This window comes from Sus scrofa, chromosome 4 (genome assembly GCF_054392235.1).
Source record: "Sus scrofa isolate SSC_HxYL_T2T_F1_AM1 chromosome 4, Sscrofa_HxYL_maternal_Yorkshire_Landrace_v2.0, whole genome shotgun sequence".
Classification (NCBI taxonomy): Eukaryota; Metazoa; Chordata; class Mammalia; order Artiodactyla; family Suidae; genus Sus; species Sus scrofa.
In genome coordinates, this window is record NC_139386.1 from 111,048,138 (window position 1) to 111,075,105 (window position 26,968).

General features: G+C 42.4%; 1 protein-coding gene across 4 annotated transcripts; it reads left to right on the forward strand.

Moving 5' to 3' along the window:
- Nucleotides 1-2,246: 2,246 nt before the first annotated feature.
- Nucleotides 2,247-25,508, forward strand: AMPD1 (adenosine monophosphate deaminase 1). 4 transcript variants are annotated; one of them, NM_001123076.1, is given in 16 exon segments: nucleotides 2,322-2,343; nucleotides 3,970-3,981; nucleotides 7,786-7,966; nucleotides 8,913-9,078; nucleotides 13,020-13,185; nucleotides 16,800-17,019; nucleotides 17,492-17,621; nucleotides 18,826-19,020; nucleotides 19,314-19,445; nucleotides 20,104-20,267; nucleotides 21,930-22,056; nucleotides 22,235-22,398; nucleotides 23,086-23,206; nucleotides 24,246-24,419; nucleotides 24,590-24,700; nucleotides 25,329-25,487. In NM_001123076.1, coding segments are annotated over 16 exon segments (2,244 nt in total).
- The last annotated feature ends 1,460 nt before the right edge of the window (nucleotides 25,509-26,968 follow it).

Sequence of the window (26,968 nt, forward strand, 5' to 3'; positions counted from 1 at the left end):
ATCTATATTGCAAATCTCTTGTTTAGTGTAGCCACCTTCTTTCATTACAAAGGTAGGTCTTCTGGGTAACTTGCTGCAGTTTCTACATCTGTACTTGCTGCTTCACCTTGTACTTTTATGGAGATGGCTGCTTTTCTTAAATCTCATGAACCCAGCTCTGCTAGCTTCAGACTTTACTTCTTCAGCTTCTTCATAAATCTCAGCCTTTGTAGAATTAAAGAGAATTAAGGCTTTGCTCTGGATTAGGCTTTGGCTTAAGGGAATGTTGTGGCTGTTTTGATCTTCTGTTCAGACTACTAAAACTCTTTTCTTCTTTATTTTATTTTATTTTATTTATTTATTTATTTATTTTTGTCTTTTGTCCTTTTTAGGGCCACACCCGAGGCATATGGAGGTTCCCAGGCTAGGGGTCTAATCCAAGCTGTGGCTGCCGGCCTACACCACAGCCATAGCAATGCCAGAGCCAAGCCACGTCTGCGACCTACGCCACAGCTCACGGCAACGCCAGATCCTTAACCCATTGAGTGAGGCCAGGGATCGACCCTGCAACCTCATGGTTCCTAGTCAGATTTGTTTCCTCTGCGCCACTACAGGAACTCCTAAAGCTTTCTTCATATCAACAATGGAACTGTTTGGCTTTCTCATCACTCACGTGTTCACCTTTAATTTCCTTCAAGAACTTTTCCTTTGCATTTACAACTTGGCTGTTTGGTGCAAGAGGCCTAGATTTCAGCCTGTCTTGGCTTTTGATATGCCTTCCTCACTAAGCTTAATCATTTCTAGTTTTTTATTTAGAATGAGAGATGTGCGACTTTCCTTTCCTTGGAACACTTAGAGGCCATTGTAGGGTTATTCATGGACCTAATTTCAGTACATTTATGTCTCAGCGAAAAGGAAACTCAGAGAGAGAGAGGGAATAGCCCAGTCAGTGGAGCAGTCCAAATACACAGATTTATCAGTTTAGCTCTCTGTCTTATATGCAACCAGTTTGAGGCATCCCAAAACAGTTACAATAGTAACATCAAAGATCACTGGTCAGCAGTTCCCGTGGTGGCAGAGCGGAAACTAATCCGACCAGGAACCATGAGTTTGCAGGTTCGATCCCTGGCCTTGCTCAGTGGGTTAAGGATCCTGCGCTGCTGTGGCTGTGGCACAGGCTGGCAGCTGTAGCTCCAATTAGACCCCCTAACCTTGGAACCTCCATATGCTGTGGGCTCCAGAGAGCCTTGGCTTTCCATTAACGAGCAGGATGACTTTGGGCAAGACACGTCTCTTCTTAGAGCCTCAGTTTTCTCATTTGGGAAGCAAGGGTAAGGTACTCCCTACCTTACAGGATTATAAGTAGGATCGAATAGACAACATTTGGGAAGTGCTTTATATACTGTAAAATGCTGCACATGAGAAGGAATATATAGAGTAAGGGTACCAGAGCATTCTAGATGGTGGTTGTGCTTCTCTAAGATTTGAAGTAAATTTATGACTTATTTGAGTTCCCGTCGTGGCTCAGTGGAAACAAATCTAATTAGCATCCATGAGGGCAGATTCCATCTCTGCCCTTGCTCAGTGGGTTAAGGATCTGGCATTGCTGAGAGCTGTGGTGTAGGTTGTAGACATGGCTCGGATCTCGAGTTGCTGTGACTGTGGTGTAGGCTGGCAGCTGCAGCTCTGATTCAACCCCTAGCCTGGGAACCTCCATATGCTGTGGATGCAGCCCTAAAAAGACACACACAAAACAAGTGTGACTTAACCATTCAATAAATTCTATCAGGTGAGTTTCTGCCAAGTCAGGGATATTTCTTATGAGGTGTGTGTGTGTGTGTGTGTGTGTGTGTGAGTGTGTGTTTTGAGAGCTTGATGAATGTACCAGCATATTCACCAACCATGGTTAGCCGTATTCAGGATTAAAATCCTGAGGACCTTGACTTTGCAGAGCCGGGAAGACTACATTGTGTTTCACTAGGGTGGAATATACTTGACCGTCACTGGTCAAGTCAAACAAGAAAAGTACACTTGAAGAGAATCCAATCTGTAGGAAGATTTAGAGGGTATTGAAATGAAATTCTTGGCCTACCACCGATATCTTGTCTGAAATCCCAGGGTAAACACGGAAGGCTTCACCTGTTTTTCACTGTCAAAGCTAAAGCTATAAATAGGTCTAAAGCTCATCTCTCTCCTTTTAGCAGAGAAGGGTCAAGTTACCAGGGCAAAGCAAAAATAATAAAATAAATGTCAGCGTATTTTATAGTGTCAGTCAGTCATCCTCACAGTCTCCTGTCTCTTCCTTTCTACTGTGCTATCCTAGAACCAAGGATCCCAGCACAATGCCTCTGTTGAAACTTCCAGGTAGGTGTGCAAAAGTGTTTGGAGAGTTCAGTTCTTTTAATGTGCACTCATTCCTTTAACTATCATGTCAGCTCTGGGAATCCTTTCTTTAGGGTTCATGGTAGTTTTAATGAATACATTTCAGGAAGAGACAAGACAAAGTTTTCAAGAGGGTTTCGGTTTTTAGTTTTAGGAGGAAGGTAATCTTCTAAAACTGTATCATGGGATAGCATCCTTGATGATCTCAGGAGAAAACTGTGTGAGATATGTCATATCTACTCTGCTAGTCTAAACAAAACTTGTACTGCTACACTTCTGAGAAGAGTCCTATATAATGTTTGTAGCTATGCTATTAGCTGAAAATCATGAGCATAACAGCAGTATTAACCCAATCTGTATATTCTGCTTGTTCACAATCCAGGTTTGTACACAGATTAATTTTTAAAATAATAATGTTATAGGTTATTCTCATTATAAAAGTAATACCATGTTTCAGGTGAAATAAAAAGAAATTTCACTGAAAAATAAAAGTAATAAACACTAATTTAGAAAAATTGGAAATAAAATACAACCACAATCCCATTATCCGAAGATAACACTTTTAACCTCTTAGTGTTTTTCTTTTGAAATGTTTCCTTTCAAATTTAAAGATTTAAAAAAAATACAGTTGAGATTATATTATGAATCCTGCCCTTTTTTGATTTCATATTATAACTTAATTATTTACCATGGTACTCCACATTCTTCCTAAACATGATTTTAAATGGCTATGTAATATTCCAATTTTCTTAACTAACCTCTTAGCTAACCTTTATGATTTTCTTAACTAACCTTTATGATTTTTTTTTGTTTTTGTTTTTTTTCTTTTTTGTCTGCCCTGAGGCATATGGAATTCCTGGGATCAGATCCAAGCCACACCTGTGGCAATACCTGATCCTCCAACCCACTGCACTGGGCCAGGGATGGAACCTGCATCCTGGCAATGCAGAGACACCACCACTCCTGTTGCGCCACAGCAGAAACTCCTCTTTATGATTTTTTAAGTATGAATATTCTCTGACAATAATATTTATAACTAAAAATGTTTCCATGTTTAAGGATTATTTCAGTAGAGTAGATGCTCAGAAATAGCTGTTTTGTAGGTGTTAATTGTTTACCAAATGATCTATTTTAGTTTGCCTGCTGCCAGCATTGTGTGAGGGTTTCCATCTCTCCATCAGGTTTTTAAAAATCACATTTGGAGTTCCCCGATGGTGCACCAGGTTAAGGATCTGGCGTTGTCACGGCTGTAGCTTGGGTTCAATCCCTGGCCTGGAAACTTCCACATTCAGCAGGCACAGCAAAAATAAAAATAAAAAATCAAATAAAATCACATTTTATAAAGAGTACCTCAATAAGCTTATAAACATAAATTTAGAGACAAATTAGAAAGGAAAAGAAAATGAAGAGGCACATAATGACTGTCTTCCCAGGGTTTTCTAATGGCAGCAAATTGTAGAACAGAGGAGAGAGATGTAATCTCACATTCCACCACACCCCTTCCTTGTATCAACCTACATATTTCTATTCCAAAGCACTGATTAGCAGCCACTATGATTTCTGAATGTTGTTCATACATTTTATCTTGTTCTATTTTACTTCATACAGCAGAAGAAAAACGTGAGTATTTTGGATTATTTTTCCTGCCCTTTGCCATTGTATCAATTTTTAAAAGATACTATTCTTTAATTCAGAAACATAGCTATTTTTCAGCAGTGTTTATTAAGTGATAGCCAGCAAATATTTATAATGACCATGGATCACCCAGAGTGTAGCAAATGAACTCATGGATTTTCCTGACTCCAATAAAAATCCATCTTTTAAAGAGAACCTCATGGAGCATTCATCTGCTATTTTGAAATAAAATAATATTGTCCTTTAGACACTAGCTAAGGGGCTCTACTGAATCTTACCTTTGTAGACCCTCAACTCCAATGTAAAAAATTTACGGTAAAGTTTCATGACCAGATAAAATGAAACCCCATTTAAAAAAATAAGATCGGGTGTTCCCGTCATGGGGCAGTGGTTAATGAATCCGACTAGGATCCATGAGGTTAATGAATCCGATTAGGAACCATGAGGTTTCAAGGCCAATCCCTGGCCTCGCTCAGTGGGTTAAGGATCTGGTGTTGCTGTGAGCTGTGGTGTAGGTCGCAGATGTGGCTCGGATCTGGCGTTGCTGTGGCTGTGGTATAGGCCGGCGGCTACAGCTCCGCTTAGACCCCTAGCCTGGGAACCTCCATATGCCGCAGGTGTGGCCCTAGAAAAAAACAAATAAAATTAAAATAAAATCCTGACTTTTTATGTATCTTCCACTCCATCTCAAATGCAGAGTTGGCCTTTCACTGACTGCAAGTATCTCATAGTGCCTCTGAGTTGCTCTGTGAGATGAGATGTGGCCGATGAAAGGCAGGCAACCTGTCTTTCCTCCACGTGTATAAAGCACTGCTGAGAAATACACATGTTTTTCTGAATCTGTTGGGTGAAGAAGCAAGCATGATATTCTTTTTCTCAAGAGTCTTGGACTTTTTATGTTAATAATAATAATCCCCAACTTCTGGGTCATTTCATCTTTAGAACAATTCTCTGAAGTTGCCATTATTATTATTAACATCCCCCTTTTATGATGATGAACACTGAGGCTCCTAGTCATTAATGCTTTGCCGCTGTCACAGACACTTTCTCTCGCTCCTAGTCTAGTGTCCTTTCTGCATCCCCATCCCCACTCTCCTTCTGGTTTCTACTCTCTTATCTATTTTCTATCTAAATGCGGATGTCCTAACCTCAAGACATTGCCACTCAGATGCTTCCTTTATCTCAAACAGGCTCAAAAACGAGCTCAGCAGTTATCTCTACAAACCCAAGGGAGTCATCTGTCCTTTAGTCCATGAATTCACGGTTACCAAATCTTACTGGCTCGTCTTGTGAAATACCAGTTTCGTTCTTTCCTTTCCCTAATCATCACCACTCCCTGAAGTATTTTTAAAAGGCAACAGCTCTTCAATTAGGAATCAAATTTCAGCTGTGGTTACATGAAGTCAAAACAATTGGTTGATGCATTGGAAGGAAATAATCCAACCGTATAATATCTGATGATAATGTAAGCTACTTCCTGAGAGTAGACTTTTCAGCTTTCTATAGTGGCTTAGGGAGATATAACCTTAGGAAAAACAATAACGTTTAAAACCATGAAATACAGAGATACATGCCATCCCAGATAACAGATGCTTGTTTTGGAAAAGCCAGCTCTCCAGCAAGCAGGATTTGGTTCTTGAGAATCCATTTTCCAGACTGTCCCCCCTGGGGCCTCTAACAGCATTGCCACAGACTGATGACAAGCCAGGTGATTGTCATCTTTACCCTCTTCCTCTTCATCATCATCATAACCAACTGGCCTACTTCCACTTGCTCTCCATTGTGCATGAAACTTCTTCTAACTCCTGCTTGTCATTCATCCTTGAGGTGCATGTGCTTGCTTGTGATGCTCCGGAAGGAATGATACTATTTTGGGGGGAACAGCTGGCAGTAGGTTGGCGAGGCATTCTCAGGCCATCAAGTGTATCTACTTAGTGTTTTGTTTGTTCCTTTGTGGTTCATGGTGCTTGCCAAAAAACCAGGTATAGCATCCAAAGTTGCTTTTCAGTTTCAGGAAGTGCTTGAGTTCAATGAGACAAATAGATGCATGAAGTTCAGCCAACACAGTGGGCTTCTCTGTTACTCTGGTGTGACCAGCCAGGTTTAAAAACTGGCTGACCTGAGTGTAAGTGTTGGTGAGGTTATGAATCAGTTACTATTTCTAATGTATGCTTCAGCCTGTACTAAGCCATATCATTTATCATTTCCTCAATAGCCAAAGCTAACCCCAAATACCAAATACATGTGTAGTTAATGTTATCAACCTATATCATTCACTTTAATCTGGTGGCTTCTTTTCCTTTAAAAAATTGCTTCAGGAGTTCCCATTGTGGCTCAGCAGTAATGAACCCAACTAGTATTCATGAGGACATGGGTTCGATCCCTGGCCTTGCTCAGTGGGTTAAGGCTCCAGTGTTGCTGTGAGCTGCAGTGTCGGTTGCAGATGCAGCTAGGATCCCAACTGCTGTGGCTGTGGCATAGGCTGGCAACTGTAGCTCCAATTTGAGCCCTAGCCTGAGAATTTCCGTATGCCCTAAAAAAAATAATTGCTTTAAAAGTGCATTTCCACACATATTAACTCACTTGATATCACAACAGCCTTGTGAGTGAGACTTGGTAGGTATCAGTGCTCCACTTGATAGGTAAGGAAACTGAAACCAAGGAAGGTAAAGGAGGTGATAAGTGCAGAACCATACTTGAACACATTACACTTACGTAATTATAATCGAAAATGTGTCATGTTGGAGGACATAGAGGTATTGATGGGGCAGGGATGGGGAGAATCTATCTTTCTGCATGCAGTTTGATTTGTCATCACGTCAACGTTTCTGTTTTCTACCGTTGTTTCAAATATCTAGCTGTTTGCCCTTCTCATTATTTGCTACCTGCTCTTTTCTGGAAATACCAAGAGACTTTTAGAAGTATTAGAGGTAATGGCTATTCAGATGGAAACACTTGGGAATCTGGAACATACAATGGAACTTAACAGAAAGGCAGATACTTAATGGCCACCACCACCCTGTATGATGAAACCTTTTCTCTTATATCCTGAGGGTCCTGGGGTTGCTCATTGCCAAGATAAAAGTCATCCCTCTACTCATGTTAAGAATGGGAAAATTAAGGCATGTAAACATAAAATTGGCTTCCAAGGGTCATTCATGATGGAAGTGCAACGCGTTCACACGAAATGGGACTCCCAACACGAGGTAGTGGATTTTAGTTATCACCTTCCCCCAGACACCGGCATACCACCAAGTTGTCAGGATTTGAGGGGGAAAAAAAAAAAAAAAAAGATTGTGACGTGCAACAGAGGAGGAAAGGCCCTAAAGCACACCTTTCTCTCTCAGAACTACTTAGATCACTGGTTCTTTAGGAAGAAAAATGCCAAGGACCAACTACCCTATCTACATCTTTAAAACCATCAGAAAAACTCCACCAACCCAGTGAGAACGACTGTGCTGCATGGTGACTATGAAATCAAACTTAGCCCCGTCAGAAACAGGTGATCTTGTATTAAGTGTTCGTCCTGCAAGAGCCCAATCCCATCTTTAGGACTCTTCTAAAGTTTGTTATAAGAATCTGACCCATGATTCTGAGCACAGATTTCCAAGCAACCCACACAGAAAGAGAGTAGGCGTTAAGCTCCATCAGGTGTCTGGGACTCTCGCTGGAGAGCAGGAGAGCCGTGTACTCGGGGTAGTCCTTAGCCGTGCACCTTACCCGTAGAAAAAACTCTCGGATGACTTTTGAGAAAATGCTTGAATATTAACATGTGAAAACCTCTTTTAGACCTTGATGACGCAACGCGTAGCTTTGCTGAAAAAGTGTTTGCCTCTGAAGTCAAAGATGAGGGAGGCCGTCATGAGATCTCCCCCTTTGATGTGGATGAGATCTGTCCAATTTCTCATCATGAGATGCAAGCACACATATTCCAGCTGGAGGCTCTGTCCACCCCCACAGAAAGCAGGAGGTAAGTGTACAAGGGGAATGCTTAGTGCGTTGGGACACAAGGAAGGGGCAATATCAGGGAAGATGGTTTAGTCTGTTTGAACGATGCTTCAACTTGGAGGAGAAATTCTGCCAGAGTTAAAAATCCACCCGCCTCCCGAGCCCCACATACCCCACACAGAATGAGCTGGGGCAAAGTTACAATGACTAGACAAGAAAACAGTGCCTCCCACTGCTGTCACCCACATCTCCCTTTAGCTGCAGCCTCCCTATCCTCCCAAGCCAGAGGACACAATCGACTCCTTGATTAGTCCAAACCAAAGCAGGCTGACGGCTGCTGTGCACACTGTCAATTTCCCCACTATAGGCGTAGAAACTGGAACCCAAGAGCTTCATCTACAGACCCTGTCCTTAGTCAACCTTAGTGCCGGGCTGACTGATAGGACTCCTGTCCTCCAGCCAGTCCGACTCCTCCTGGTCTCAAGGACACAGCCCTCTGTTTCTGCCCTCATGCCCTGCCTATCCTATGCCTCTGGTGCATAATTACTGCCCTCCCTGAACAGATCCCTCTCCACAGAGCCTGTTCATTTTTCCTTGTTTGAACTACTCTAGTACTTTCTGTCACTCTGTGCCACAGGCTAGTCCTCAAACCTGTCACTGACCCCTTACGTGGAACCCTGTCCTCACAGCACCCCCCACCCCCACCAGCTTCATGATGAAGAGATCATACTGCTGTGCTTTCCTTGGTTTTGTATCTTTAAAGAAAGAACAACAATCTACCTTCTTCGGCATCCTCCATAGGACCTAACAAAGGGCTGTGGTGGCTTGGGTTGCTGCTGCTGCGGTTCGGTTTGATCCCTGGCCCAGGAACTTCCGCATGCCATGGGAGTGGCCAAAAAAATTTTATTGCCATGAAATTCCCAATGAAGATAACGTTACGCCATTTTATTTTTCCATTTCAAACACAGAAAAAAGCGTTTCTTTGGACGGAAGACCATTAGCTTGTCTGTTCCACAAAGTGAAGCCTCTTCCACCAAGCTGTCCCACATTGACGAGTACATCTCTACATCTCCCACTTATCAGACAGTGCCTGATTTTCAGAGGGTGCAGATCACTGGTGATTATGCCTCTGGGGTGAGTTCTTCTTGCCCCTCAGCTGTATCTGCTGGGAAGATACTCGGCTTGATTATTTCAGCTTCTTTCCTTCCTCAGTTCCTTTTGAGGAAGGTGTTGCTCCCCTGTCCTTTGTTATATTGCATAATTGCATTTTGATACTGATGTGCTAGGACTTCCATTTCTGTTTTGCTTTTTTTTTAAAAAAAATTATTGGGGTAGAGTTGACTTATAACATTGTGTTAGTTTTGGGTGTACAGCAAAGTGAATCGGTTATACATGTACATATATTCATTCCTTTTCAGCTTCTTTTCCCATATAGGTTATTAGATCAAATCGAGTAGATTTCCCTGTGCTATACAGTAGGTCCTTGTTACTTATCTACTGTAGATGCAGTAGTGTGTATATGTTAAAGCCAACCTCCTAATTTATCCCTCCCTCCATGTTTTGCTTTTATCATCTCACCTTTCTCCTCCTTTATTTCATTGCTTGCAGTAGAATGTGGTGTATGTGTTGTTACAGAATGCAGTGGACAGATTTTGGCCGAAGAGAGGAGCATCTGGACTAGTCCCACCGAAGGGATCATAAAGCAGGAAAGGGAGCCACCGGGAAGCACGGGGAGAGGGGGAAGGGCTCTTGGGCAAAAATGGACACAGAGCAGACCTAGGATGGAGAGAAGGGCTGCAGGTACCAAAAACCAATTGGAAGAAAACAGATCAGGGGAAAGCGAGGGAGAAGAGAAAAAAAGAGTTGAGAGACCAGAGAAAAGAAGATAAGTTGAGAGTTCCCATTGTGGCTCAGTGGTTAACGAATCCGACTAGGAACCATGAGGTTGCGGGTTTGATCCCTGGCCTTGCTCAGTGGGGTAAAGATCCAGCATTGCCGTGAGCTGTGGTGTAGGTCGCAGATCCTGCATTGCTGTAGCTATGGTGTAGGCCAGCGGCTGCAGCTCCAATTAGACCCCTAGCCTGGGAACCTCTGCATGCCTCAGGAGCAGCCCTAGAAAAGGAAAAAAAAAAAAAAAAAAAAAAAAAAAAGATAAGTTGGAACATTCTAAGGGGGCTATTGTTTTTCCACCAACTGCCCTCTCCGATTTCACTGCACATGCTTACACAGTAGATTATTGCTTGGAACAGACTCTAGGATGCCACATGGAGAGTAAATTCAGGTTGCAAACAACTTGACCCACTTGTCCTATCCAAAACAGTTGGTCAATTAATAAATCTCTGCCACAGGGACTTGCAGAATCAGCATCGTATTGGTGAAACTGCTATTTAGCCATTAGCCTATGCTCCAAATATAGTTTTAACGACCAGTCCTAAGCCCCCTTCTCATGTAACTGACCCACTTAGGGTCAGTCCTAAGATATTTAAAAGTGACAGAGCAATGAAATGGACCCTATTTTTGTTTATTCATTATCTCTATGATAATCTGAGTGTTCTACAGATAGCAAGGGTTTTAGACACTAAATAGCCCAAACAAAATGTTTGATAGCAACAATGAACAACAAAGTTTGGAAAGGTCCAGAGTTCAAAAAGCCACAAATATTAGGAGTTCCCTCCGTGGCTCAGCAGAAACAAATCTGACTAGTATCCATTAGGATGCAGGTTGGATCCCTGGCCTCGTCAGTGGGTTAAGGATCCGGCGTTGCCATGAGCTGTGGTGTAGGTGGAAGATTCGGCTTGGATCCTGTGTTGCTATGGCTGTGGTATAAGCCAGCAGCTACAGCTCCAATTTGATCCCTAGCCTGGGAGACTCCATATGCTGAGGAACCCTTAAAAAAAAAAAAAGCCACAAATATTAGGCAATCGACTTAATCCCTATGTGCTTGATGGAAATGCAAAAGGAATAAAAAGAAAGAAAATGAAAGGAAGGACAAGGTTCACAGAAGTCAGGGAGTAGCTTCTCCTCCTGTAAGAGCTGGAGGGTGCCTGAAACCTTGTCCCATAGAGACTTTGAAGACACAAGTATGTTGCTACACCTGTTGGCTGAAGGTGGCTGAGCTACTGAGCAACGCCCCACCTGGTTGTAGTCTGTACTGGAGTCAGTCTTCACCCTTGTAACTGAACAGAGAGGTAAATGGGGAATTAGATCCAAATTTCCAAGGCCATTCATTCCAGATAAACAACAATTCAATTTAATGTCTTTTTTTTTTTTTTCTGTCTCTTTGCCTTTTCTAGGGCTGCTCCTGCGGCATATGGAGGTTCCCAGGCTAGGGTCTAATCGGAGCTGTAGCCACTGGCCTACGCCACAGCCACAGCAATGCAGTATCTGAGCCGCGTCTGCAACCTACACCACAGCTCATGGCAATGCCGGATCTTTAACCCACTGAGCAAGGCCAGGGATCGAACCCGAAACCTCATGGTTTCTAGTCAGATTCGTTAACCACTGAACCACGATGGGAACTCCCAATTTAATCAGTCTTTATAGAGCACCTTACTTTGTGTCAGGCATTGCATGTTAAGTGCTAGGATGCGAAGGTATATAAGATCCAGCTCTTGGAGTTCCCGTTGTGGTGCAGTGGAAAAGAATCTGACTACAAATAATGAGGTTGCAGGTTCGATCCCTGGCCTTGCTCAGTGGGTTAAGGATTCAGCGTTGCCATGAGCTGTGGTGTAGGTCACAGATGCGGCTCCGATCTGGCATTGCTGTGGCTCTGGCGTAGGCCGGCAGCTACAGTTCCGATTAGACCCCTAGCCTAGGAACCTCCATATGCTGCAGGTGCGGCCCTAAAAAGCAAAAAAAAAAAAAAAAAAAAAAAAAAAAAAAAGATACAGCACTGTCCTTGGGATCTGAGAGGTTAGCAGCCTATTAGGTGGCAAAGGAAAAAGCATACCATTGGAAGCAGATTCCCAGGCCTATCACTTGTCCCAGATGCTCTTGGCCAAGGTCAGCTGGTCTTTAAAAAGAATTTCGACTGATTAGAATCAATATCTGGACCTCAAATCCCTGGGAACAAACTTACATGGGTCTCAGAAAGTCATCCAACTCTGGTGATAAGTATGCAGTGATTTCAAGTTATAAGTGCTTGGGCATGCCAGGCCCCACCAGCAGTCTGGGATGGAGCAGGGGAAATAGATCAGCTTAGGAAATTTTCAGCAGTTCTGAGAAAATTTTACTCGAGAATCTATTTTTAGTCACAAAGTTCTCCTTGGAATAACTATACGGGAAACAGTCTGGAAAAGAATGGATGTGTGTATATGTGTAATGATTCACTTGGCTGTACACTTGAAACTAACAGAACATCATAAATCAACTATACTCCAATAACATTTTAAAAAAATTCATTATGTTACACAGTTGAACTTCAGAAATGTACGTTCTCAAGCTCAACATTTGTCAGGAACTGTCACTCACAGCTTATTTCTTTTACAGTCAAAATAGCATTTAATTTTCGTTTTGTTAAAGTTCTCTTTAAAACCATCCCAATGATTGCTTACAGGACGATGTTCTGAGCCATTTACAGCTACAGAAGGTAATGCATGCAGGACAAGATTTGAGGAGTGTGTGTGACACCTCATTCACTCTCCAATATTTCCCCCACTGAGCAGCAGATGGTTTGAATTCTCAAATTAGACCAACCTTATCTTTCAGTTGAGAGACTATCTTCAGAAGCCCATACCTAAAATATCTCTGTGTCATCAGGAGGAAGCATTTTCCATGTTAGAATGGGTTCTTTTACTCATACTTGCTAGATAATCACTGCCTTCTAGCAAAAACCGGACATGAGACTCTAAGGAAAGACTCGAAGGACAAATACATTTTGGTAGAAATGAAAGAGTGAGAAAAATTTTAGGAGCTGCTCCTGGAGGGAGACCAGGGCCCAGGTCGAGTGGGAAGCAGCCGAGTGGGTGGAGGTGGCTCAGCAGGGGCTGCGACCCCAGGAGAGCTGGGAGGTGCCTAAGACAAGCTTTAGCATGTCTCTGATTTTCACAGGAGCTACTCTGAAATTCTCTTGGTAGGTTACAGTGGAAGATTTTGAAATGGTTTGCAAAGGTCTTTATCGGGCATTGTGTATACGGGAGAAGTACATGCAGAAGTCGTTTCAGAGGTTTCCAAAAACCGCTTCCAAGTATTTGAGGAATATTGACGGTGAGGCTTGGGTAGCAAAGGAGAGCTTCTATCCCGGTGAGTCATTTTCTTATATAATGTCTGGAATATAGCTTTAGGTTTAACTACTAGCTATTAAATGTGCTCCGTCATTGTAAATAACCCAGCTTTAAAATACCATAGTCGGAGTTCCCTGGTCACCTAGTGGCTAAGGATTTGGCATTATCAGTGCTATGGCTCAGGTTACTGCTGTGGCTCCCAAGCCAGGAATTTCTCCATGTCATGAGTGCAGCAAAAGAAAAAAGAAGGAAAAAAATACCATATTCACCTTTGGCACCATGCTCTGTCCTACCCAAGTGCCCAATCACTTGATTCAATCTGTACATCATCTCTCAGAACGTACCTCTCCACCATTCCCCAAGCACTAATTTAGGCCTGTATTTCTCTTTGTCCAGGTTATTGTAATAGCTTCCTCACTACGCTATGAAATTCTTTTTTTTTTTTTTTTCTTTTTAGGGCCACACCCACAGCATATGGAAGTTACCAGGCTAGTGGTCCCGTTGAGCTACAGCTGCTGGCCTACGCCACAATCACAGCAACACGGGATCTGAGCCACATCTTCAACCCACACCACAGCTCACAATAACACCAGATCCCCGACCCACTGAGCGAGGCCAGGGATCAAACCCGAATCCTCATGAACACTAGTCAGCTTCATTTCCACTGTGCCACAACGGGAACTCCCTGCTCTGTGAAATTCTGATCTCATTCCCCTTTGGTTCATCCTCACTTTGGTACCAGCTATTATAACAGGGATCTAAGCACATCTGCCTCCTGACAAAAATCTTCAACCGCTCCCCGTTACTTTCAAAGTCCAGTCTTTAGCCTGGCATTCAAGGCCTACCACCATCTGGCCTACTAACTCTGTTTTTTTATCTATTATTTATTTATTATCAGAATTGCACACTCAATCTCTGTTTTGTTTTGTTTTTTTGTTTGTTTGTTTTTGTTTTTGTTTTTTTTGTCTTTTTGTCTTTGCAACCGTGGCATATGGAGGTTCCCAGGCTAGGGGCCCAAGCGGAGCTGTAGCTGCCGGCCTTTGCCAGAGCTACAGCAACGTGGGATCCAAGCTGCTGTCTGCAACCTACACCACAGCTCATGGCAACGCCGGATCCCCAACCCACTGAGCAAGGGCAGGGATCGAACCCGCAACCTCATGGTTCCTCGTCGGATCTGTTAATCACTGAGCCACGACGGGAACTCCTCACTCTCTTTATAGACTTACCTCCTTACTCCACCTTTGAACTCTTTGTTCTGCTTGGAAGTATGCCCTGTCCTCCATCTAGTTCAGCACATTCCTGTCTCTGAACTGTTGCCATGCTGTGCCCTGTGCTGCAGTGCCCTTCCCTTCACACTTTCGCTGTACGCCTGAATATCCAGATCCAATCTCATCCTTCAAGGTGCAGCTCAAACATCATCATTTCCTGCCTTCCTCTGACCTGTAGATAAAAGTAAACTACATGGGAGTTCCCTGGTGGCTCAGTGGGTTCGATCCCTGGCCTGGGAACTTTAGCATGCCAAGGGCATGGCCAAAAAAAAGTAAAATAAAAAGATTCTAGATTCTAGGTCCTTATCCACATTATTCCTCCTCAAATCCTTTCCATTGCACTTTATTTATATATCTCATTTTTTCCACACTGTCTTGTAAAAGTTGAGTGCATATATTAAAACCATCAGATTTTGATAATTTCACAATTTAACAATTTCTAGTCTATGACATATCATTATTCATTTAACTCATTGTGGGCATTTAGATTTCTGACTTTTAAAAATTAATTTCTAACAAGGCTACAATAGGCATCCTTAGGTAAACATCCTTGAGCCGTTGCTTTATAGCTTTAGGATTAGATTCTAGAATTGAAATTTCAGGGGAGGCAAATATTTAAGGTTATTGAATTATTAAACTGCTATGTTGTTAAAACTGTAGCAATGCACTGTTTCACTTCTTTCATGTTTCATATCTCTCTTTTAGATAGAAAATGTGCAAACTTTTTCTTTCTATATTATTTTTCTCACGCTGGTGGTCTTTGTCCTCATAAACCGGAGACTTTCTGATGCCTTGGGCACATCTTGTTGAAAGTAAAGGAGTGTTTTCAAGGTTGTGACAGTGTGGAATTCATTCTTGACTTTCTTAGGTTGAAACTGTTAGCAGTAGAAAGAAGGAGGCCCTTATCCACATTATTCCTCCTCAAATCCTTTAGCAAATATTGTATGGGCTTTAAAAGGTGGAAAATATAATAAGAATGGCCATTCTTTTTTTTTTTTTTTTTTTTGCTTTTTAGGGCCTCACCCGCAGCATATGGAAATTCCCAGGCTAGGGGTCGAATCAGAGCTACAGCTGCTGGCCTACACCACAGGCACAGCAATGCAGGATCTCAGCCACATCTGCGACCTGCACCACAGCTCACAACAACGCCAGATTCTTAACCACTGAGCAAGACCATGGGTCGAAGCCGCAACCTCATGGTTCCTGGTCAGATTTGTTTCCACTTGCACCATGATGGGAACTTCAAAAATGACCACTCTTAAAATAAGAATTTATTTTATATTTCCATTTATATTAAAACCACTCCAGATGGAGCACGAAGGATTTTTTAGAGCAGTAAGACCATTCTGTATGATACTATAAGGGTGGATTCATGTCATTATAAAAACATTTGTCAAACCTCAGAGAATGTACACCACCAAGAGTGAACCCTAAAGTCAACATTATGGACTTTGGATGATAGTGATGTGTCTGCGTAGGTTCATCGACTGTAGCCACTCTGATGTGAGGTGTGAATAGTGAGGAAGGCTGTGCCTGTGTGGGGATAGGGGTACATGCAAACTTGTGTTTGATGCTCAGTGTTGCTGTGAACTTAAAACAGTTCTAGAAAATTAAGTCTACTAAAAAATAGCCATTCTAAATTAAGACTAATAGAAAAGGTTTAAACAAGGAAAAGGTTCAAACTGCTTTTTAACTATAGTTTTACTTTTATTTCTATGCAATTATAACAACAAAATGCTCTAAACAGGAAGACTTTTATAAACTTTATTAAATTATTAAAATTAGTTGTAAGTATATAGCAATTATATAAACAGCACTTCTAAAGAACTTGAAAATCATTCTTACACTTTATACTACTAATTGAGTCACTTTTGAAAAGCGTTATAAAAATGAACTTCAGCTTAGCTCTGGATAATTACAACCTGTGATGTACAGAACTGCAAATAAATGAGATCTCCTAGGGTTTTTTTGTTTGTTTTTTGTCTTTTTGTCTTTATAGGGCCACACCTGCGGCATATGGAGGTTCCCAGGCTAGGGGTCTAATCGGAACTGTTGCTGCCAGCCTATGCCAGAGCCACAGCAATGCCAGATCCGAGCCGCATCTGCAACCTACACCACAGCTCACGGCAACGCTGTATCCTTAACCCACTGAGCCAGGCCAGGGATGGAACCCGTGACCTCATGGTTCCTAGTCGGATTCGTTTCCCCTGCACCATGACGGGAACTCCCCAGTATTTTTTTAATTACTCCATGAATTTTATTACATTTGTAGTTGTACAATGATTTATAGTATTTAATTTTGGTTATTTTTATGTGGTCACTCATCCTATGTGCTGATATATTACCATGTGTTTTATTGAAAAAGTCTTTACCCCTCCTATGAAGAAGGGAGAAGACCCCTTCCGAACAGATAACCTCCCGGAAAACCTGGGTTATCACCTCAAAATGAAGGACGGTGTGGTTTACGTCTATCCTAATGAAGAAGCAGCCAGCAAAGAGGAGCCCAAGCCCCTTCCCTACCCAAATCTGGACACCTTCTTAGATGATATGAATTTCTTACTAGCTTTAATTGCCCAAGGGCCTGTGTAAGTATAAGACCTAATCTGCTGCTACTATTACTACTGCTGATAGTAAGACTAAGTATTTACCGATTGCTGGCAATGTTCAAACACTATGTTAAACCCTTCATATTCATGATTTCCTTTACTCCTCGCAATTGTTCTATGAGGCGGGTACTTTTATAATTGTTATAATTCCAGATTTATAAGCTGAGACTCTGATGAGTTAATTTGCCCAAAGTCACCCAGGTGACTGAGGCAGGATTTAAGCCCAAACCCCCTCTTACTGTTTTGTCCAACTTTGATGAAACGATTATGTATTTGGAGCCCAATAGTTTTCAAATTAGATTAACTGCAGAGTAAGCCAAACTATTTGTTCCGTTTCAAAACAAACATAATTGTTTCCTGTAAGTGATAAGGGTCCTGATGGTTTTGAAATTGTGACTGTCCTCCTTAAATGTCCGGAACTTTTTACATTATGTGATTTAATTTTCCACAGTAAGACCTATACCCACCGGCGCCTGAAGTTCCTCTCCTCCAAGTTCCAGGTCCATCAGATGCTCAATGAGATGGATGAGTTGAAGGAGCTGAAGAACAATCCTCACCGGGACTTTTACAATTGCAGGAAGGTAAGTACATTTGCTGTTCAGAGGTCACTCCTGGACAAAAACACTATCCCAATTACTTCTTGAGCAGGACCAGAAAGGTACTGCTTTTCTGATTAATGTAAGATTTCTGCAGGCTCAGGGGAATTTAGTGAAAGCAGATAGATTATGTCGGAGAGACTAAAATGCCACTTCTACTGTTTCCTACATGGAAAAGTTTACCACATTCTTGCCATAAAAAATTATAGTTATTATCAACAACCAAAACAACAAAATATATAAAACCTCAAAAACCGCTGTTCTAGGTTTTGGAAGATCTTCATTCTAGTCTCTCTTCTTCTGCTTCCTGAGTGTAAGGCACTGGGGGAAGGGATTAAATATTTCTGAGTTTCAGTTTCCTCAGTTGTAAAACTGGGAATTATTCTGCTCATCTAGCTCACAAGAGGATTGTGAATATCAAATAAGCTAATGCTGGTGGAAAACAAATCAACTAGAAACACTTCCAGGATGTCTTCTGACCATTTAAGTGATTGCAAGGAGGTGGGAGTAGGAAATAGGAGCAGAGGTTCAGGACCAACTCCTGGCTGAGCCGCCTGTATAATCTTGAGCAAATTACTTAATCTATCAAAACTTCATCTTATAAAATTGTAATTGTAAAACATCTAAGAGTTCCCTGGTAGCTCAGTGGGTTAAGGATCCAGTGTTGTCACTGCAGCGGCTCAGGTTGCTGCTGTGGCTCAGGTTGGATCTCTGGCCCCAGAACTTCTGCATGCTGCAGGAGTGGCCAAAAAACAAAGACACAACAACAGCAAAAACCCATCTAATGCATAAGTGCCATCGCGGTGCCACAGCTTCATCATTTCAGTCCTTTCTCACTTTAGGGATGAAAGCCGTGGCAGCTACTTCACTTCAGTTATGTCTCAGGAATGGAGAATTATCCCTAAGAATTTTGTGTGGATCAAATGCAGGAGTTAAATTGGATGTACAGATGTCCAAGAGAAGCAGGCACCCTTATTGCATCCAGCCTAAACTTTCACATCCTCTCAAGGGCACAAAAAAGTACCACGGGTTCTTTTCTTGCTCGGCCACCTCCACCAGCTGTCAGGTCACACCCTTACCATTTACCCCTTTCTCCCATCACAGTGGGATCTGCAGCCCCCATAGCCTCTAATAGAGCAGCATCACTAAGGCTGATTGTCGGTTTTTCCTTCTCTGAATGTACACACAGGTGGACACCCATATCCACGCGGCTGCGTGCATGAACCAGAAACATCTGCTTCGCTTTATTAAGAAATCTTACCAAATTGATGCCGACAGAGTGGTCTATAGCACCAAGGAGAAAAATCTGACCCTAAAGGAACTTTTTGTTAAATTAAAAATGCATCCCTACGACCTGACTGTTGATTCTCTGGATGTTCATGCTGTAGGTTGAAAAGCTAATGTCAGTTTCATCTCATGCTTAGAAGGCCACATGCCTTTCTCCTACAACCTCTCCCTTCTCAGAGCCCTCTTAACCATGTTGGTAAGCACCATGCTGGCTGAAAGAACCCACGGACGTTTTGGGGGTTCTGTCATTGTCAGCCATCCTGGATTCCATTCTTGGAGAGCAACCCCTTCCCCTGCTACCAGACCCCTGTTCCTTGTGGTCATTCCCTAACTCTCTGTGTCCGGGCAGCTCTGATAATGATACACTTGTGCTCCTGTGTCCTGATGCAGGGACGTCAGACTTTCCAGCGTTTTGATAAGTTCAATGACAAGTACAATCCTGTGGGAGCAAGTGAGCTCCGAGACCTCTACCTGAAGACAGACAATTACATTAATGGGGAGTATTTTGCCACTATCATCAAGGTGAGGAGGAACCACCCAGATTTATGATACCCGGCCTGGTTCTTGAGGAGGGGGAAGTAGAGAAGGAGGGAAGGAAGGAGAGAAAGAAAGGGAGGGCAGAAGGATGATTTCCTGCTATTCCCGGGGTCAAGCACTGCAACAAATGAACGTGGTCATTTCTTCTGAAACACTCACTATAATGATTTTTAAAGTCCTCAATGCCTAGGGCAGAGAAACTAAGGGTATGGATTTGGGATGATGGAACTGGCTCTTGCAGGATTGGGGAGTTACAGTTCAGGAAGAGTTAGGATCTGAATCTACCCTGATCTTTGTGACATCTGAGCATTAGAGGGCAGGAATGACATGTGGAGTTGGGAGATGTGTGTTTTGGGAGAGAGGGGACATAGGAAAAGCTGACCCTTTTGCAGCAGTGCTTTGGGGTCTCATCATCCTTAGTCTGACGCTTTTTCTCTCTAGAGTCCATTCCTATTGTCTTTTACTTGAACTAGATTCCCTCACCTCTCAGTCCTCTTAGATCTTAACCTTGATAGTTTTCTTCTGACTTCCTTTCACATTTCTTCTGTTTTTCTTAGTACTCATCTTCCTAGATCCCACAGGTTTACACCCCTGAGGGACCGGTGGGAATTCCTGGCTTTGGACTCCTGTCTTGGCTTTGCAGGAGGTAGGTGCAGACTTGGTGGACGCCAAGTACCAGCACGCTGAGCCTCGCCTGTCAATCTATGGCCGCAGTCCTGACGAGTGGAGCAAACTGTCTACCTGGTTCGTCCAAAACCGCATCTACTGCCCCAACATGACATGGATGATCCAGGTCCCCAGGATCTAGTACGTACCTGCCCACCGGAAACCCTAAAGCCTGCTTTCATCCCACCTGTCTCACCTCCTCCGCATGACCAAGGAATAGGCAGCACATCTGTATAGAAATAAGCTTTGTTAAACTGTACTGGTCCTGGGTGTCTGGTTTGTCCACCCTGGGTTTAGAACTTTTTTTTTTTTTGCCTTGGTGTGCAGTGGCTGAATGTGGGATCTCAGTTCCCAGACCAGGGATTGAACTGGCAGCGATAGCGCTGAGTCCTATCCACTAGACCACCAGGGAACTCCCTGGGTTTAGCAATCTTGTTCATAGACAGGACCTACAAAGATCATTTCAGTTCAGTTTTCTAACAACATAATTTTTGGTTTTGTTTTTTAAAACACAGGCGTTTATGCAGATCACACAATAACTTATCGTGAATGATTAAAACTTAGCTAGGATAAGAACTATTTACATTTTACTATATATTTTCTCTCTCTGGGTCTTCCTCTCTCTGCCCAGGTCATTCTTGCCTACGTGCATCTGTCCTTAGGTGCATTTTTCTTGTATCAGAACCTCTACCACTGTCTGCTGATACTCTCATTGGCAAGTGCTCAAGTTCTCCGTAATCAATAAGTATTTATCAATGGCATTATTACCTGCTAAGTACTCATTGCCTTCAGGGATGTTCATATCACTGATTTTTTGATCTAAGTATTTGTATATGGTCTGGCCACTGCCTTTATGTTCTGTGTGCCCTGTAACAAGGCAGGAGTTTTATCCTGTCTCTGTAGCCCCTCCCCCAAGTTAACTTTTTGACTGGGGTAAACTTTGTGTCTAATACCATTAAGGCAGAGTGTGGTGGCCAGGAGCATGGGTCCTGGACCTGGACTGGCTATGCTTGAATCCTGCCTCTTCCGTTTATTAGCTTATTGGGCACATCACATGATCCCTCTGGGCCTTGGTTTCCTCATTTTAAAAATGAAGTCCTAACAGTACCTATTTATTGAGTTGTTATGAGGCTTAAATTAGATCATAACTTCTGGCCACTTGAAAGAGTGGATGGCATATATCGAGGGCTGTGTAAGAGTTAGGGAGTTCCTGCTGTGGAACTGCAGCAGCTCGGGTCACTGCGGAGGTTCAGGTTCAATCCCTGGCCTGATGCAGTGGGTTAAAGGATCCAGCATTGCCACAGCTGCAGCGTAGTTTGCAGCTGCAGCTCAGATTCAGTCCCTGGCCTGGGAACTTCCATGTGCTGAAGATGTGGCCATTAAACAAATAAATAAACAAAAAAGAACTTGTTGGATTGTCCCTGGCTACAGCATATCAGAGGTCTTCTTGATAACTGTTTCCTGTCACCGTCTTGTATAGCACACACATAAAAATCATCGAATCTTTTATGGCATAGCTCCTATAACTCTTCATTCTCCATCCGGACGTAGCTGTGAAGGTTTCGTTTTCTTACCAATAGAGGGTTTATAGACGAGATAGGGCATGCTGTCCAACAAGAAATATGTACCTCTGATGCCAAACTCTAATGGAATCCCTCCTCAGGGGTGACCAAGAAGAGTGCACCTAGGATGGACATGCTAGGTCTTTTCCTGCTCATGGCATGTGGTCCTCTGCTTCCCTCATACTGGGACTATCAGTCCAAAAATCTTTTCCTCCTAAATTCTCTTCATTCTTGCCTCTAGCGATGTGTTCCGATTGAAGAACTTCCTTCCACACTTTGGAAAGATGCTGGAGAACATTTTCATGCCAGTGTTTGAGGCCACCATCAACCCCCAGGCTCACCCAGACCTCAGTGTCTTTCTCAAGCACGTAAGCATGACCCTGCCTTCTTATGGCTGCGCATGGGCCAGTCTGCCTATGTAGCCATGATAATTCTTGATGCTTATTTCTGCCATTTGGTCCATGCCTTTGGGAGCTGAAAGTCTGTCTGAGGGCTGGGACCCTGCATTCAGACTGAACCCACTGCGTGGTTCACCTTTCCTGACAGATTACTGGCTTCGACAGCGTGGATGATGAGTCCAAACACAGTGGCCACATGTTCTCCTCCAAGAGCCCCAAGCCCCAGGAGTGGACCATGGAAAAGAATCCATCTTACACTTATTATACCTATTACATGTACGCAAACATCTTGGTGCTCAACAGCTTGAGGAAGTAAGTCCACGTGAACTGGAGCTAGAAGAGGAATCTCTGTGACACATGCCTTCCGCCATACGTTGGCCCTGTCATGGTTGAGGGCCAGTGCTGCATTGCCAGGATGCCACCAACTGGCCCCTTGGCTTTTTTCTTCAGTTTCTTTACTTTTTTAGAGGGCAGGAATGGACCCTTTGGAGGCTTCAGTAACTTTCACAGTTCCTTGTCTTTTCTTTGGACAATTAAGAATTTACACTAACCACTGTTCAGTTTATTATAAAATTCCATACATTTTATCCTTCTTGATATATCAGGGTAAGGAATAAATAGAGGGATATTATAATGGGTTTTCTGGAAACATTTCCCCCTTAAATTTACGTAGGAGAAATGATGCCATGGTAATAACGATATATTTGGAGGGGAAACTAAAGACGTTTCTGTCCAGGTCATCAAATCTTAACTTTCCTCCATACCCTCATAGCCTATATGGACTCTTTTTTTTTTTTTTTTTTTTTTTCTTTTTCAAAAAGTCTGTGTTTAGGAAAAATTAAGATTATGATTTGGATTGCCAGTTTTCCTTTGGATGCCCTCCTCCCTTTCAGAGTGTTAATTTTTCCTAGCAGATTTGCTTATACATCACTCTGCCCAGAATTGTTGTCAGGACCCAGCCAGTCACCTGTGATTCCTATAGCAGTTCCATTTCCCTAGGGAACGAGGCATGAATACGTTTCTGTTCCGACCTCACTGTGGGGAAGCTGGAGCTCTCACCCATCTCATGACAGCATTCATGACAGCCGATAATATCTCTCATGGCCTGAATTTAAAAAAGGTGAGTTGGAGAGTTCCCGTTGTGGCTCAGTGGAAACAAATCCGACTAGGAACCAGGAGGTTGCTCAGTGGGTTAAGGATCCGGCGTTGCCACGAGCTGTGGTGTAGGTCGCAGGTGCAGTTCGGATCCCGCATTGCTGTGGCTGTGGCGTAGGCCGGTGGCTACAGCTCCGATTAGACCCCTAGCCTGGGAACCTCCTTATGCTGCGGGTGAGGCCCTAAAAGGACCCCAAAAAAGACAACAACAACGAAAACGATGAGTTGGGAGTTCCCTTGTGGCACAGTGGGTTAAGGATTCAGTGTTGTCACTGCAGTGGCTCTGTGATGGCCCAGATTCAATCCCTGGCCTAGGAACTTCCCCATGCTGTGGTGAGTTGGAGCTCTTTTCAATGCTAGCTTTTATATTGGAACTAGAGGAACAGAATTTTTTCCGTTATCATTCTGTCACAAGTCATTATCAACACTGGAATCTAATTAGAGCAAAAAAAGATTTTTTAAGATTATTTGGTGCATTTCATTTTACAGAGGCAGAGAAGGAAAAGCACTTGCTCAAGATTCCCTGGCTAGTTGGTGGCAGAGAAGAGTTAATGCAAATCTCCTGGCTTCCATTTTAGGACTCTGACAAGGGAGAAATCAGAGGCAGCTTGGCTTACCTTAAATTGGTTTTTGCCAGATTTCTTGTTAGAGCATGTCTTAAAATGCCTCTTGTAAGAGTCAGAACTTTCTTGTAGACAAAAAAAAAAAAAAAAAAAAAAAAAAATGTTTCCAGGTGAAGTCTTTTGCCTGAGATGGACCATCTAACTTAGACAATTAAAAATCCAACAATTTGGTTTGACTCAATGCTTCTGAAAATCGATTCCAAATAAACCTATTCCTAATATATTTACATTTAAAAACCATTATTCTTCTTTACAGGGGAATTTAAAGAATAGGTGATAGTTTTGTTGAAAGCTAAAACTTGAGGTAGACTGTGGGGTTTTAACATTTCTGGCTTATGTTCCTTATTTATTTTAAAATATTTTTTCATGTTTCCTTTTCAGAGTCCTGTGTTACAGTACCTGTTTTTCTTAGCCCAGATTCCTATCGCTATGTCACCATTAAGTAACAACAGCTTATTTCTAGAATATGCCAAAAATCCTTTTTTAGATTTTCTCCAGAAAGGGCTAATGATTTCACTGTCGACAGATGACCCGATGCAATTTCACTTCACCAAGGTACGCATATGGGATTGTGAGTAATGCAAGTCTATTTTGTTGACTGTGGTTTACCACCCAGAATTTTAAAGCCAAATGAAAGCATTTCACTATTCTTTTTGTGCAGGATGGCTGTTATTTCTTTTAATGCATTCCTTTTTCTATTTTTTTTCTCAAATAAATAACCTAAGGAGCCCCTAATGGAAGAATACGCCATTGCTGCACAAGTCTTCAAGCTGAGCACCTGTGATATGTGTGAAGTGGCAAGAAACAGTGTTTTGCAATGTGGAATTTCTCATGAGGTAGACCTGCCCTTGACTGACTGTTCTTCTTTTTCTGAGCATAGAATCCGGTAACTTGAATATTGAAAAATTAGTTGGGGAAACATATGTTAAAAATTTATTTCAGGGAGTTCCTGTCATGGCTCAGCAGTAATGAACCTGACTAGTATCCATGAGGAAGCGAGTTCAATTCCTGGCTTCGCTCATTGGGTTAAGGACCAGCGTTGCCATGAGCTGTGGTGTAGGTTGCAGATGCAGCTCAGGTCTGGAGTTTGTGGCTGTGGTATGGGCCATCGGCTACAGCTCTGATTCGACCCCTAGCCTGGGAACGTCCATATGCCAAGGGTGCAGCCCTAAAAAGACCACAAAAAATTTTTTATTTCATAAATCATATGATGTTACTATGGGATAGGGACTAGAAGGAATTATTTTGTTTTTCTGGCCATGCTTTTTGGGCAAGGGAAAGAAAATACCCTGGATTTCTCAGCAGCCCATGCACATTGAGGCACTGGATGAGCGCTTTTAATGGTTTATTGTTTTCCTTTGGCCTATAGCGAACATAAGGAAGGAATCTTTGTGGAGGATGTAATAAATGTCTATATCAGGGGGAAAAGAGAAAACAACCATTCTCTTTCTTTTTCTCTTACAGGAGAAAGCAAAGTTTCTGGGTGCCAATTATCTTGAGGAAGGTCCTATTGGAAATGATATCCGAAAGACAAATGTGGCCCAAATCCGCATGGCCTATCGCTATGAAACCTGGTGTTATGAACTTAATTTAATTGTTGAAGGCATTAAATCAGGAGAATAAAACAAATACACCAATCAATAATATCGGCGAAATTTTCATTGTAGACTGTGAATAATAATAGTTACCAGTTATTGATTCCCTATTATAAGCCAAAGATTGTATTAGATATTGTTCCATTGGCATTGTTTTGTTTAGTTCTTTGCACAACTTTATAAATATTATTATCGCCACTCGGTGGAAGATGAATAAACTGAGGTTAGTGATGCTAATAATCTGCATAAGGACACACTTCGTGAGAAGTAGCCGAACCTGGTTTTGTCTGACTCGAGAGTCTCGCTGACTTTCAGGCAAAACAGTCATTGAGGCAGGGCACAAATAGAAGCAAACAATTTGTTATAGGGAGAATATAAGCTTTCGACTTATAGAATGAAACTTGCTAAAGGCACTTTGATGAAAAGTCCTTTTATTAGGACACAACTGAAGTGTGGCTTTCTTGGACAAAAAAGGAACAGGTGTGCCCCCTATAGAAAATTTGTAACTCTGAGTTATTGTACTTAGGGAGAATTTATCTTAGGAAAGAATTCTTAGTTTTAAGGATGTAATTGACAATACAATTATAGTTAGCTGTAGTGGTATATTTTAAATGATTTCACTTACCAAAATAAGATACATGTGTAACTTTTTAGAAACATTCCTGTCACTCAAGGTCAGGTGGCATTCCAATTAGCCAGACTCTACTTGCATGCACATGCAGTTGTGTTGCCATCTAGCGGTTGGGCTGATACTTCATTCACCGTGATAACTGATGAGAGGTCTAAAGTATCCAGTACTATTCTAAACAGCAAAGGTTCACAGCCAGAAGGTACAGCATGAGTGGATACAAATGTGAAAGAACATTTTGTGGGAGTTCCCGTCGTGGCGCAGTGGTTAACGAATCCAACTAGGAACCATGAGGTTGCGGGTTTGGTCCCTGCCCTTGCTCAGTGGGTTGCCGATCTGGCGTTGCCGTTAGCTGTGTAGGTTGCAGACGCGGCTCCGATCCCGCGTTGCTGTGGCTCTGGTGTAGGCTGTGGCTATGGCTCCGATTCGACCTCTAGCCTGGGAACCCCCATATGCCTCGGGAGCGGCCCAAGAAATAGCAAAAAGACAAAAAAAAAAAAACCAAAAAAACATTTTGTGAAATATTTCAGAAAGTAATGATATTTAAAATGGGGGGGGGGGAAAAAAAAGCAGATTCCTGCATGCTTCCTCATTCTGTACAGGTAGCCGTAAGCATAGGTGTGATCTCAACAGCATGTCTGTACTAGTCCTAGTGTAAGAATTCTCTCCTTGGTTTCTGAAGTTGAAGTTCTGTTTGCTGAGTATTTGTAAGTCCCTTAGAGAACCTGGTTTTATTTTACCTTGGCCTCTTTGTCATCAAAAATAATATAAATTGCCAAATTAAACTTTCTATTCTCAGATTCTAAAAGGCACCAACATTATGTATATCTCCAACTTACCCATGAGAGGGCAGTAGAATACATACATATTAATTCAGTTAT